Consider the following 15,467-nt stretch of genomic DNA (forward strand, 5'->3'; position numbering starts at 1 on the left):
GGCAAGCGTTTGCCCAGCCGCTGCCTACAGACGGGCAGGGCGGGGGGCGCTCCCCCCTCCCGAGGCGGCCGATCCCCCCGTCCAGCCAGCCGCCCCGTGAAAAACGCTTTCCGAATATGCAGCCCGTCACTTTCCCCCCGCGACGGAAACCCCTTGTTGCCCCCCCCCGCCCGCCCGGTGACCCTCTGCCGCCCGCAGGAGCCGCTCCCCGCCCGCCCCGGAGTGGCCGCCCGCGAGCACCAGCCCCGGCGGCCCGGCGGGGGTCTCGTCGCGCTCCGAGGCAGCCTTCGCCGCTGGAGGAGCCGCGGGGCGGGGCGGGGCGGGGCGGGTCGGGGGCTGCAGGACAGCCCGCCGAGGGTCTTCCCAGAGGCCTTCTCTTTCCGCAGGCGCGCGATGGCCGCTCTGGCGCCGGCGGGGCCCGGGGGCAGCGGCGCCCCGGCGGAGGAGCCGCGGGCCCGGGGGGAGAGGGAGCGGCGCCGCGCGGCGAGGCAGACGGCGGCAGCGGAGCGGCGCTACCTGGAGCGGCTGGAGCTCGTGGCCACCGTGAGCAGCCCCCCATTGGGCCCCTCGGGCGGGGGCGATTTGGCTGAGCGCCCCTGGGGGGGGAGCCTCCTGCGGTGGGGGGCAGCTCGGAGGCGCGGCGGCCCCCCCGGGCCTCCCTCCCACCACTCCCTCTGGCTGGCCTCCGCGTCCCCTGCTTCGGCAGGGGTTCAGCAGGAGGAGAGAGCCCAGCAGGCCCAAGGGGGCGTCGTGGGGGGGGGGCCGGGCCGGGCCGGGCCGGGCGGAGGAGGCACAGCTGGTGTGCCGGTTCCCTGACAGTCGCCTGGCCTGAGGCCTGCTGAACAGTGTGGCTGAGATGAGGAGGGGGTCAGTGGGCTCGAGAGAGAGAGAGAGAGAGAGAGGTGCCTGGACATACCCGCCTCTTCCCCCAGCACGAAGTGGTGGCCATCGTCGCCTCCCTCCTCTCTGTATAAGCAGGCCCCCCTCTTGAAAGGGGGGTGCTGGCCCTGGGGTGGGAGGTGTCCGGTTGCCATGGTGGCGAGGCGCCTGAGCCAGCGCCCTGCTTCCCCACTGCTGCTTGAGTGCCTCTGGTGCTGCTGCTGCAGACCCAGGCCTTTGTGCTGGTGCCTGCTTGGGGCCCGTGAGCTTGCCAGTGCGGGTGGTGACATGGGGCTTGTGTGGGTTTCTCTCGCTCTCTCTCTCCTGCTGCAGTTCTTCGTGGCCATCCTGAAGGCCAAAGGGACCCTGAAGCCAGCGGCACTGGAGGCCCTCTTTGGGCCCTGGGAGTCTCTCTGCTCCGCCAGCAGGTGAGGGGCCCGCTCGGCCCGTCTTTGCCAATGGGCGGGGAGAGGGGGTTGGGGAGAGGACCACCAGCCCAGGGCTTCTTGGACAAACTTGTAGCAATGGGCTGGGGTGGGGGAACACGCTTTGTGATGGGATGGGAAAGACTCTTTCCCTTGCCAGGTTCTCAGCTACTTCTTGAGGAGTGAGTATACCCATGCTCTGTTTTTTGGAAAGACAAAAAATCTGGCCAGTCTAAATGTTCACAAAAATTATTTTTACTGCGAACTGCATATGATTTCCTCCTGCTAGTTAGGTGCAACTGTTCCTGTAGGCTGAAAATGCATTGCTCAGTGCCGGTAGCTGGCCCTGTATGCAACAGAAAACAAGCTGCTCTCAGCCTGACGGAGGAAATCAACTTCAGGGGTGGGGCGGCTAGTGGGGAAGATCCATCGGCCAGTTCCAGCCTGAGGTGTGAGGTGTGAGGAGTCGGTCAGAGGTCCTTAGGGGCTGATCTTCACCTGTTGGATGGGATTCTTGCCCGGTTGAAGGTACAGAGGCAAGAGGAGCCGTCACTCAGTGGCAGAGCATCTGCTTGGCATGCAGAAGGTCCTCGGTTCAGTCCCTGGCACCAGGCGTTAAAGGCTCAGGTAGGAGGCAGGTAGGACCTTGGAGAGCCACTGCCTGAGTAGACATGGCTGACCTTGAGAGACTACTGGTCTGATCCGGCATAAGGCAGTCCTTGACCCCCTCCCACCCACCCCAGGTGGTAACAGAGGCCAAAAGTCTCGGGTTCTTACTGCAACTGGCAGCTGGGAACCAAGACAGTCTTCCCCTTTATTAATTTATTTAGATCAGATATCTATAGCCCACTTTTATCTCCAGTGGGGAGCCCAAAAAGAACTTACAACATTGTTCTCCCCCTAGTTTACCTTCACAGCGACAACCCCATGAGGTAGGCTAGGCTGAGTGAGTGATTGGCCCGAGGTCCCCCAACAAGCTTCCACGGCATAGAGGAGATTCGAAGCTGGGTCTCCCAGATCGCAGCCTGGACATTTTTGCCCATGGTACTTCAGTGTGCCTCTTGGATGCGGCAATCCCTTCTGGAAGCTGGGGGAGAACTCATGATGTAGAGCAGCGAGTGGAATTCTTATAGGCACTTAAGTAGGTTTGGCCTAGATCCACACTGCTCAAGGAGCTGTTCATGCCCCCAGGACTCTGGTTTTTCATCTGGAGAGAGGCCACTTGGCTCTGGGCCTGGAGGGCTTCCGTCACCAGCTGGTTCTCTACAGCCAGTATGCTGAAAACTTTGCACAGGCCAAGAAAACTTTGCAGGTAAGTTTTGCCTGGCCGTATGAATGATGTTCCATATCCACACGCCCCTCTTGTGCCCCCCCCCGCTCCGTCTACATCCAGAAGCCTCCATCAAGGGTGTCGCTGTGTCCTTTGACTGCGATCTTGGATGGTGGCAGGAAATCTCCTACCAGCAGTCCCTTCTCTCTGCATCTCTTCTTTACTCGGCTCCATGCAGAAACAAGTGAGGAAGAACAAATCCTTTGCCCGCTTCAAGAAGCTTCAAGAGACTCGTCCCGAGTTCAAGGGCTGCCGGTTGGAAGATCTGCTCCCTCTGCCTCTCCAGAGGCTCCCCCAGTAAGTGGCGGCTTCTCTTCTTGCCTCCAGCCCTCCCAGACTGCACCTGGCCTGTGCTGGCCCTCTGGCAAAGTCCAGGGCTTGGGCCGGTGGTCACGGTGGGGCTCAAAAGGTGGTCTCTGTCTGCTCTGGTGCCCCAAGACCAGGTAGCCATAAAAGGCCAGGAGTTTTTAAGACAGTGCTGGAGTTCTTAGGCACCCAAAGAGTAATTGGCTAAAATTGACACCTCAGTTTTAATCCTTTTGGGAGCCAGCATGGTATAGTGCCGTGTTGGCGAACCTATGGCACGCGTGCCAAGTCCGGCACGTCGAGCCCTCTCTGTGGGCACATGCGGGGCCGGCAGGGGCTCTGAAGGGAGCACGGAGCCGTTCAAAGCCCCCCCTTCCCTGGACTCCCCGCGGGGGCCCCCCCCCTTGCCAAGCTGGGAGGAAACCTCAGTATTGAGGTTAAATTGCCATGTTGGCACTTTGCGATAAATAAGTGGGTTTTGGGTTGCAGTTGGGGCACTCGGTCTCTAAAAGGTTCGCCATCACTGGTATAGTGGTTAAGAGGGGCGAGACTCTAATCTGGAGAACTGAGTTCGATTCCCTGCTCCTCCACATGAAGCCCGCTGGGTGATCTTAGGCTAGTCATAGTTCTCTCAGAACTCTCAGCCCCACCTGAAGCGAGTCAATGCTTTTCAGAGCCTGTGCTCTTAGAATGGACCCCTTCCTGAGAAGAAGTATGTTATCTTATTCAGTTTAGACACCTACTAAGCAGGACTCAATGCTTCTTACCGAAGTAAACTTTCTCTTGAAGTGCTCCAATAAATTATGAAAAGGATGTGAATGTACATACAGTTTATTTTACATAATATATATGCATGGACGCTTTAAGATTTTGAGGCTAGTAAGAGGATGCACACCTTCTGGATGCACACCTTAACGTGGTGAGGGGTTTGTGTGTGTCAGGGAAGCTGAGAGCAATACCGTAAGGGGTCTAGACTCTATCAAGAGACTAAACTCCTAGCAGAGTCATTCAAGACAGAATGGTCACAGCTGAGACACCAGACGAAGATGCATCCACCCCCTTAAGGGATCAATGGCCACATCCGCAGAAGAGAACAGGCAGTTCCAATGGGGATGGGGGCAGAGGAATCCCTGAAGGTTAGCTACTGGGCAGCAGCAGTAGTGGAAGGTGACACTGGCGGAGGATCTTTTGTAGACAACGGCAGTGCCACTACGGCTAACCCTGGTTAGTACTGCGCAGAAGAAGGCACTGGTAAACCACTTCTGACCAACCTTTACCTTGAAAACCCTATGATGAGACAATCCAAAATGAAAAAAGATATAGTGCTGGAAGATGGGACCCCCAGGCCGGATGGCACTCAATCTGCTACTGGGGTAGAACAGAGGACAAGTACAATTAGCGCTGTTCTTAATGATGCATTTGGACTAAAGCCGAAAGGACGTTCAGTGGTTGACATGAATAGATGCAAAAGGAAAGTCCGAAGCTGTTCGACGCATATAATAGGAACATGGACTGTGAGAAGCATGAATCAGGGTAAGCTTGAAATTGTTAAACAAGAAATGGAACGTATGGACATTTCAGTCCTGGGAGTAAGTGAATTACAGTGGACTGGATTAGGACATTTTCAATCAGAAAATTACAAAGTTTTATTCAGGGAATGACAAAAAGAGAAGCAACAGAGTTGCTTTAATAGTGAGGCAAGATGTAGCAAAGGCAGTCAGGAGCTATAATGCAAAGTCTGACCGAATACTATCAATCAGACTTCAGGGAAAGCCTATCAACATAAGCATCATTCAAGTTTATGCCCCAACTACAGATGCTGATGAGGAAGAAATTGAAAGTTTTTATGCCAGTGTTCAGGAAGAAATTGATCACACACCTAAACAAGATATGCTGATAATTATAGGTGATTGGAACGCAGAAGTAGGAAACAAAGCAGAATCAAATGTTCTTGGCAGATTTGGGCTAGGAGCACGGAATGAAGCAGGAGAATGCCTCATAGAATTCTGTGAAGACAACAATCTGTTCATTGCAAACACATGTTTCAGGCAACCAAATAGACGATTGTATACATGGACATCACCATACGGCCAGTATAGAAATCAAATAAGAACATAAGAAAGGCCCTGCTGGATCAGACCAAGGCCCATCAAGTCAGCTGTCTGTTCACAGTGGCCAACCAGGTGCCTCTAGGAAGCCACAAACAAGACGAGTGCAGCAGCACCATCCTGCCTGTGTTCCACCGCACCCAAAATAATAGGCATGCTATAGATACTAGAGAGAATAGGTATGCAGCATGACCAGTATCCATTCTAACTAATAACCATGAATACCCCTCTCCTCTATGAATTTGTCCACTCCCCTCTTAAAGCCCTCCAAGCTGGCAGCCATCACCACATCCTGGGGCAGGGAGTTCTACAATTTAACTATGCGTTGTGTGAAAAAATATTTCCTTTTATCCATTTTGAATCTCTCGCTCTCCAGCTTTAGCAGATGACCCCGTGTTCTAGTATGGGAGAGGGAGAAAAACTTCTCCCTGTCCACTCTCTCCAAACCATGCATAATTTTATAGACCTCTATCATGTCTCCCCTTAGCTGCCTTCTTTCCAAGCTAAACAGCCCTAAGCTCCCCATAGGACAGTTGCTCTAGATAGATTATAGATTATAGAATTGGAAGCCGAAAATGGAGAAGCTCTATTCTCTCAGCCAAAACAAGACCAGGAGCCGACTGCGGTACAGATCATGAATTGTTAATATCGAAAATCAAGATAAAGCTTAAGAAAAACACCAAAACATTAGGATTTCCACTAGGGCAGCGGAGCGAAGCAGTCGTCTCCCTGGGGGCTCCCAGAGGGGAACCAAGAACGTCGTAAATAGGGGCTTAAATGCGCCCCCCCCCGATTCCTAAATAGTGGAACGGGTGACAGGAAATCTCCTGCAGCCTTGGAGTGCGGTTAGACTCCTGATAATCTCTGGGTTTTACGACTTGGAAACTCAGTAGCAGTCACCGCCAGCAAAGGAGTAATAAATCGCCGAAGACGTCTCTTTGGAATTTTTTGGCTTCGCTCTCCCCTATCTATCAACATCTGGCAACTATACAAGTAAAAATACCTGCTCTTCTGAAATCTGAGTAAGTTTGAAAGAACTCTTTTGTTTTACCTGGATCTGGAAGTCCCAGGAAATTGCTAAGTTTATCTGGTGAATCCGTATCTCCCCACTCAATGATTAAATGACTCTTTAAAAACAAGAAAAGATCAGATAACTCGGCAGGAGCTTTATCAATTTGATCAGTGGGAAGACCTAACAGTTAAGACTTTTGAAAGTCACTTCAGTTACCAATCAGGAGCCATTATGAATTAAGGGGAGGGAGGAATATAAATCCCCCCCACCCCGAAGGCAGTCTTTCTCACTAAACAATGCATTCCTGCCACGTCCTTCCTGGAAATGACCTATCATCGCGAGAGAGCCAGTGAACTTGGAATCGGAAGTGTGGCACCAATGTGTTACTAGTAAATAGCTCCCAAGTTCCTGACGACAAAGAAGAGGGAAGGTTTACGTTGTTTGATTCCTGCAGTACCTCTTTGCTATTCATTACACTGGAACCTGCCTGGATTTTACTAACTGAGTTTTAATAGATTTCTAGAAGGGCAAGCATGGAACATTTGATTAAGCAGGTGGAACAACTTTTGGCTTTGACGAGCACTTCATTTCAATGCCTTATTCAAAAAATGGACATTATCCTAAATGATGTTAAAGAATTAAAAACCCAACTTATTACAACTGGATCAGAGGAGACACCAAAGGGCCCTCTAGTTCTCAAGAAAGATGAACAGAAGAATTCTGCAAAAGAAATGAGGAATTATAAAACGCAATCTACAACAGCCCATTGGATAATAATGGAATTGAAAATGACTGACTCTGACTTTTGCCACCTGGATCTGTCTGATGAACTCTTCAAAGTGACTGATTTCGACTTTTGTTATCTGGATCTGCCTGATGAACTTTTCAACAGCTGTTTGGAGGAATTGAGGAGTAGGAAAACCGGGACTGTCAGAATTTTCCTTTTGGAATTTGGGATGGAAGATAACACAACACGGCTTTACTATGGTCCTTCTGCAGAAGAGCTTTTACCAACAGTCTTTAAGGATGCCCCTCGTCAATTATTGTTATTGTTGAAAAGAAAGAAATGCTGGAAATTCAGGTTAAAGGGACTAATTTAAAAAGAGTCTAGTTTCTCTACTGGTTATGATTGCAAAGCAATTGGTTAAAAGGATTGGCTATAATGGAAATAGAATTATATATGATATCAGCTTACTAGAAAACAATATATGTTAAATGAGTGTTAGGGAGAAATGGAGGATTTATAAAACAATCAATTTTTAATGGAAATAATTAAATGCTTTTTACTATACTAATCCACTTATATGTAAGGAGATTTACTATTTCTTTTTCTTTTCTTTTTACTTTTTTATTATCTCTCCTTTATATGATATTATTAATTATAAAAATCTTTTTTTTCTTGTTCTGCAATGGAAAATATAATGATAAAGAGATTAATAAATATTAACAATAGTACTAGGATTAGAAATTTATGCAAAAGAGATTACCAATTATATTGTCAAAGGCTTTCACGGTCAGAGTTCATTGGTTCTTGTACATTATCCGGGCTGTGTAACCATGGTCTTGGAATTTTCTTTCCTGACGTTTCACCAGCAACTGTGGCAGGCATCTTCAGAGTAGTAACACTGAAGGACATTGTCTCTCAGTGTCAAGGGTATAGGAAAAGTAATATATAATCAGAAAGGGGTTGGGTTTGAGCTGAGTACTGTCCTGCAAAAGTAATGTGCTAATCATTATCCTGTAAGTATCAAGATAATGTGCTAATGAGGGTATGGTATGTTAATATGGAACCATTGTATCCTGAAGTGATCTGTTAATGTGTGATCTGTTAGCTTTGGATTACACACATTAACAGATCACTTCAGGATACAATGGTTCCATATTAACATACCATACCCTCATTAGCACATTATCTTGATACTTACAGGACAATGATTAGCACATTACTTTTGCAGGACAGTACTCAGCTCAAACCCAACCCCTTTCTGACTATATATTACTTTTCCTACACCCTTGACACTGAGAGACACTGTCCTTCAGTGTTACTACTCTGAAGATGCCTGCCACAGTTGCTGGCGAAACGTCAGGAAAGAAAATTCCAAGACCACGGTTACACAGCCCGGATAACCTACAAGAACCAAAGATTACCAATTTATTGCAAGACGTAGGGAGATGCCGGGGAAGTTCAGTTTTTGATTTTATATATTTATTTATTTATTTATTTATTTAACATTTATTTAACAAAGCTACCTATCTGTTACTGCTTCTTACTGTTTATATCTTTGTTAAACCCTGTGATTAATAATTTTGGAAAAATAATAAAAAATTTGTTAAAAAAAGAAAAACACCAAAACATTCATATCGACAAAATACAATCTAAGCAATATTCTGGAAGAGTTTAAAGACCATGTAAGGAACAGATTTGCATTACTGAGTTCAAGTGAACGTAAACCTGAATATGGGTGGAAACTAGAGATATTATCAAGAAAGAATGTGCAAAGACTATTCCTGTAGCCAAAAGAAAAGAAAAACCTCGATGGATGTCTGAGGAAACTCTTAAAATTGCCAGAGATAGACGAGAAGCAAAAGTAGGTGACAGAAATAGAATCAAAAGTCTAAGTGCAACGTTCCAGCGACTCGCATGTAGAGACAAAGAGACCTATTATAATAACTAGTGTAAAGAAATAGAAGAGAACAACAAAAAAGGAAGAACAAGAGATCTGTTCCACAAGATCCAAGAAATCAAAGGGAAATTTAAAGCAAGGTTAGGCATGCTGAAAGATCAGCATGGAAATACATGAACTGAACAGGACAAAATACAGAAAAGGTGGGAACAATACACTGAAGAACTATACAGAAGAGATGAAAGGATAAAAGATTCTTTCCAAGAAGAATCTTTTGAAGAAGAACCTACAGTTTTAGAAAGTGAAGTGAAAGCTGCATTGAGAGCAGTCAGGAGAAACAAATCACCAGGAGCAGATGGGATATCAATAGAGCTATTCCAAGCCACAGAAACGGAGTCCATCAAAATCTTGACAAGAATATGCCAACAGATATGGAAAACAAAACAATGGCCCACAGACTGGAAACGATCCATTTACATTCCAATTCCCAAGAAAGGTTGCAGCAACTATCGGACCATCACATTAATTTCTCATGCAAGTAAAGTGATGCTCAAAATCTTACAGCAAAGGCTGTTACCATATATGGAACAAGAAATGCCTGATGTTCAAGCTGGTTTCAGAAAAGGAAGAGGTACTAGAGATCATATTGCAAATATACACTGGTTACTGGAGCATATGAGAGAATTTCAGAAGAAAATTAGCATGTGTTTCATAGATTACAGCAAAGCTTTTGACAGTGTGGATCATGAAAAGCTATGACTGGTTTTAAAGGAAATGGGTGTTTAAAGGAAACATCTGATCGTTTTGATGCACAACCTGTACTCTGGACAAGAGGCCACAGTTAGAACAGAATATAGAGAAACGGGATGGTTTCCAATTGGCAAAGGTGTCAGACAAGGATGTATTTTATCTCCCTATCTCTTCAGTCTATACACAGAACATATAATTAGGAAAGCTGGAGGGAGGAACATTAATAATTTGAGATATGCTGATGACACTACATTATTGGCAGAAAATAGTGAAGATTTGGAACGACTACTGCTGAAAGTTAAAAGAGAAAGTGCCAAAGCAGGACTACAGCTGAACATCAAGAAAACAAAAGTAATGACTACAGGAGAATTACACAACTTTAAGGTTGACAATGAGGAAATTGAAATTGTTCAAGACTTTCTATTCCTTGGCTCCACCATCAACCAAAAGGGAGACTGCAGCCAAGAAATCAGAAGGAGATTGAGACTGGAAAGGGCAGCCATGAAGGAGCTAGAAAAGATCCTTAAGTGTCAGGATGTGTCACTGGCCACCAAGACTAGATTAATTCATGCCATCGTGTTCCCTATTACTATGTATGGGTGTGGAAGCTACAGCCTTCAGTTTGCAAGATCTGAGCAAGGCTGTCAAAGATAGGACATTTTGTAGGACTTTCATTCATAGGGTCGCCATGAGTCGGAAGTGACTTGACAGCACTTCACACACACACACATATATGCATGTAAATGGTTACAAAGTTCAGACATTATTAGTCTTAAACATGTTCATGTATGCAAGCAATCTTAAACAATCTCTATTCCTCTATATGAGAGTTCAAACCTTAAACCAGTAATATTTCATTCAGGAAATATAAGTTACAGAAATCATGTAAAAAATGGTTAGTGCAATGAATAAGATTTAATTTAGTTAAAAGCACCTTAATTTGAAGTACCTAGAACATCATAAAATATAAATATAAAATGTGTATGTGCATGCCTTCTTTAGCTGTGTCAGAACTAGAAAGCTATGCAAAGCTTAAAGCTATGTGAATGTCAGAGTTCTGTGTAAGAACTGAGTTCAGAGGTCTCTGTCAGCTAAGAGATCTCTGACTCATGCTCAGAGAATGTTCAAAATTCTCTCTGTTAGCTAGAGAAATCTCTGACACATGCTCAGAGTATAAGCCCCTAATATCTTATACTCAACTTTACTAATATTCAAAGAGTTGAAGGGTTGAAGAGACCTGTCTGAAGGGAGCTATAAGGTTTTACAATCTCCATGTCTGTCAGGACTGGGAGGCCTGTACAAGGCTAGATATATCTTAGTGAAAACACATTAATCCCTGCTAGAATAAATGAGATCTCAGTGTTTCCATATTAAATATGGAAAGATCTAAACTCTTAGACTCCTCACAAAGGTTGATGGATTCTAAGAGTCTCCATCTTATTTGTAAGATGGAGAAGTCTGTTGGCATTCAGTTCAGACATCCAGTCCTAGCAAGGGCTGGCTATCTTGAAAAGAATCCCCCTTTTAGGGAGTTCTCCAGTCTCACAGGGAGACTTGTAAATGTTGGAGAAATCTGCAAGTATTCAGTCCACACAAGGACTAAACAGAGAGATTTTTAGGCAAGAAAGTTTTAATCCATATGGAAGGCCTCAATCCACGCAAGAATTAAGGTTCAAAGCTTTTACATCCCAGGTAAGGGATGGAGAGATCCATTCCGGCCAACGGCTATCAACCTGTTAGGAACTTTCTCTCCTGGCTAGGAAGCTCCTCCTTTTATACCTTCCAAGATCAGTATCCTTCCCTACCCTTGACAATACTTGGTAGGATCTGATCTTGAGATTGTTCCAGTGCATCAGCACTTTTGGAACTTCGAGCAGCAGTGTTGTTGCTCTCACCTTATAAGGATTACCTGTTAGGTCATTTGCTGACCGGGCCATGTACTAAACAGTCAGTTTATGGCTTTATATTTCTTTAAATATAACTTTTTCCATCATTCTCTTCTTGTTAAGAATACGGTCTATTTGACTCTTGTCTTACCTTTAAAAGATCTTCTTAACTTTCATATACCATCACATTGTGTAATTTCATTACATCATAGCTCTCAGTCAGCAAATGCTATCAGAATGCAAAGCAAAAGTCAGAAACACATTGATGCTGCCTGCGTTTCAGTGGAGAACAGACTGGCTTACCGGCTTCAAGGTCGCTCTGAATATCCTCAGAAACAAGCGCCTTTCTAAGAGGGCAATCAGTCAAGGACGGATCTGCAGTTCCTTGACAAAAAACATTTAAGTTGAGTCATTTCCTTTGAGAGTCAGGCTTCTGAAAAAACTGTTTTCTCCTTATATATGAAGTCTGTATGGATTTCAAATGGGAAAATTCTGTATTCTTTCTGCATTTGTCCATTACACATCTACCTCACAAGGTGCCTGTTTTGAGCAGAGGAAGGGAAGGCGATTGTAAACTGCTTTGGGACTTCTAAAGGTAGAGAAATGCGGGGTATAAAAACCGTATCTTCCTCTTTTGAACAGAGAGCAGATTTAATGGCCTCTGGAAGGACTTGTTAGCTATGCAAGATGGAGGCAGCACAAACTGTCTCCGCCTGTGTATTCTCCCATCCTGCCTTCTCTGATTGGTGCTGGGTGTTTGTGTCATCTTTCTGTCTCATTGGTATCCTGTCCTTCCTCCACTAGACGTTTTTGAGGGGTATGGATAGGGTTCCTCCCCCAGTTTTATCTTCATAACAATTCTGCAAGGTGGGTTAGCTGGAGTGTTGAGTCGCTGGCCCAAGATCACCCAGGAGCTGAGCAGAGTTTTCAACCCATTTTCAGTTGCCTTCTCGCCACTCTTCCATATTTGTGTGACTGCTTTCACACGCCCTCTTCTCGCTTCTTTGGCAGGTACAAGGGCTTCCTGGAAGATCTGGTGGAAAACACCCTTCCGGAAAGCTCCGAGTTTGAACAGCTTACAGGTAGGATTCAGCACTACTATCATGCATGGTCAAGACTGCCGCTTGTTCCTCCACTGCCGAAGGTCTGGACTCCTGCCCCTTCACGTGTGCTCATCTCACTAAGATCGGGCTCCTGCATCACATCACCCCAATCGCTGGGAGGAACTGCCCTTGCATTTGATGCTGTTCTCTTTGCAGGGGTTTTGAAGTCTGTCACCGAGGTGTTTCATCAAGTCCAAAAAGTGTCTCGCTTCCATGAGAACTCCTGCCAGATGAGCCGGGTTCAGAAACTGCTCAAGGGACAGAAGATGCAGGTGTTCGCTTCAGGTAGGCCCCCTCTGAATTACAATTTTATTATGCCACCTGACTTAGTGAGCTGCCACAGGTCTCTGGAGAGGTGGCATGCACGTTTCCTAAATAAACAATGCTCTGGCTGCCACTCCACAGTGCCTGGGGAACAGTCAGGGGAGCAGAGGTCAAAGGAAGGACCAGTATTCCACTGGTGTCAAAGAGCAGCCATCCAAGCTTTGTTAGGCGCGCTGATCCTGAAGTCTCTGGGGTAACGTTTGGAAGGTGCAACACGGGGCTGTAGAAATCCTTTCCCAAGCACGTTGGTAATCTGGATGGTACTGGAACGCAAGGTGCTTCAGAGGGATGAGGTTGATTTAAATCTTCAGGGAAGCTTTCTATACAGGTGAGATGTGCTGTGGTCGCTTGTACAGATTACTTGTTAGTTTCACACACACACGCACACACACATTTATATCCCACCAATACAGATATTCAAGGTAGTTTGGGCAATGGCTGAGATGGTAAGGATTCTCTCCTGAGATGCTGGCAGTGGTCGATGGCTGCCCTGTGACAGGTCCATGTGGGTGTTCGGAGCAGGTGCTCCATTTGGAATGCGGCAGGTCTGAGATTGGGGGATTCCTCCTGTGGAGCCTTTTCTTCCCACCAGTTGTCCTGTCTATTCTGCTTCTTCCTCCTTCTCCTTCTGCAGGCCGCTGGTACCTCCGGGAAGGGTGGCTGATGGTGGTGCCCCCTAAGGGAGAGGAAGTGCAGCGGAGGATGTTCTTTCTCTTCTCGGATATCTTGCTGGTGACGAAGCCGTGCCACCCACTGCATCCTTGGAATTCGCACAGATTTGCTTGCCAGGCTGCCTACCCGCTCAGCCAGTGCACGCTGACGAAAGTATTTGGCCACACCCAGAGTCAAGGAGGGCTGCTTAGCGTAAGCTTTCCTTTTATTTCTTGATCTGGAATATTTCTGTGCTGCTTCTTCAGAGCCGTTTTGCTTTCTGCACCGATGGCCTTGCTCGTTGGCACTGTCCACTGGGGACTACAAGGGGCAGACTGGTGAGAATCTGTGGAGGCAGACTTGGAGCACAGAAGAGCGAGGGAAGGGGGGAGGGAGGGGTGAACTATTGTCGGCTTTCACGGTCAGAGATCATCGGTTCTTGTAGGTTATCTGGGTTGTGTGACCGTGGTCTTGGTATTTTCTTTCCTGACGTTTCGCCCACAGCTGTGGCAGGCAAGAAAATACCAAGACCACGGTCACACAACCCGGATAACCTACAAGAACCGACGGGTGAACTGGCTGGCCAGGTGGGAGGCTGCAGGTGCCAGCCCCCCGAGGCAAAGATCTGGCTTGGGAAGGCGAAACCGTCGAGCAGAACGCTGCCCTGTCTTCACGTCTGGGCTCTTGATGCATACCACCAGCCTTGCCACCTTGGGCGTGGCTTGAACCAGTTTGCCCATGTTGTTTCTGTGCCCCCGCCTGGTTCCTCTCCTTGTTCTGATGCAAGCCATGTAGCAGTCCTTTCTGGCCTCTTCCTGGTGTCCAACTTCATCTCCTTTTTCAGCTGTCCTTCCCACACAAGAAGCTGCTGCTGATGTCCTGTGATCAGCAGGACTTTAACGAGTGGCATCAAAACCTGGAGACTGCCATCAGGTAAGCCAAACGTCTCTCTTGGGCATGCATGTTACCTGGCCTGGCAAAGGGAGGTTCCCATGAGTGGCAGAGCTGTGGAGGTGGCCCCGTTTGTGTATTCACAGATCTCGTCTTCTTTACCTACAGGCAGCTGCAAATCAAGCCCACCACAATTTGTTGAAAGGATGAACTGTGCATGCCCCCCCAGTAAAAAAGCACAGCTGCCTAGAAATTCCAACAGGCACAGCTATTCAGGGGCTGTGTGGAAACTGCTGAAGTTTGATGCCTAAATACCTGCAAGAGCTAACACTGCCCTTCTTCACAAACCTGACCCCATGTACTAGGATTATGTTTCCTTTTTGTTCTCTCAATATGGAAACCAACAGAATGGCAGGAACTGGCACTTACTGGTCTACACCTGCTTGAGCTGACAATTGTGCCAGTTCTGGCCATCTTTAGGCTGCCAGGAGGTACCACAGGAGGCTTGACCTGATGGATACTAGAGATGGCTGCTAGGTCTCCCCATACAAGACTATCAGTGTTACCAAGGAAACAAGCATCTGCCTTAGATAAGCTGGAAAAGAAAAAAGGCTGATGAAGTCTGACGTGTGCCCTGTGCTCTGCTCCAAACTGCCTATGATGGAAGCCTCCAGTGATAGAGGCGGAGGGAAGGAGGAGGAAAGCCGTGTTTGACCTTCTTATGCAAACTGCTGTACTAATTCCTGGCTCTTGTATAGTAGGTGGCCTTTTATCTGCATTTTGTTCTAATGAAGAATGTTTTTTTTAAATACAGATGGTTTGTTCCTGTGGAAGTTTTTGTGCTAAATCAAGGTTTTTCTAGATGGAATCTCAATAAATCCTTAAAAATTATGCAGAGCTCAGAAACTGAAAATCCAGCTGCTTTTGAACATCGTTGTATAGTCAGAGAATTACAGAGCTGGAAGGTCCTCAGAAGCTGTCTAGCCCAACCACCTCTTGCTCAGTGCGGGGAATTCAAACAGAAGCACTCCCAACAGGTGGCTGCCCAGCTTCTGCTAGAGAACCTCCAGTGAGGACAGAAATAGGCCTGTGGAAGTTATCTAATTGGATTTCCAAAAGGCTTTTGACAAAATCCCCCACCAGACTGCTAAGCAAACTTCATAGTCATGGGATAAGAG

At 46.9% G+C, this 15,467-nt stretch overlaps 1 protein-coding gene across 1 annotated transcript; it reads left to right on the top strand.

Annotated features, from left to right (window-relative positions):
* Positions 1-393: 393 nt before the first annotated feature.
* Positions 394-14,335, top strand: ARHGEF39 (Rho guanine nucleotide exchange factor 39). The gene is made up of 8 exons (XM_056849113.1): positions 394-543; positions 1,213-1,307; positions 2,496-2,616; positions 2,813-2,931; positions 12,332-12,402; positions 12,580-12,708; positions 13,382-13,611; positions 14,243-14,335. The coding sequence occupies exons 1-8, from the start codon at positions 394-396 to the stop codon at positions 14,333-14,335; spliced, it is 1,008 nt and encodes a 335-aa protein (XP_056705091.1).
* The last annotated feature ends 1,132 nt before the right edge of the window (positions 14,336-15,467 follow it).

Source organism: Euleptes europaea, chromosome 4 (assembly GCF_029931775.1).
Source record: "Euleptes europaea isolate rEulEur1 chromosome 4, rEulEur1.hap1, whole genome shotgun sequence".
In the NCBI taxonomy this organism is placed as follows: domain Eukaryota; kingdom Metazoa; phylum Chordata; class Lepidosauria; order Squamata; family Sphaerodactylidae; genus Euleptes; species Euleptes europaea.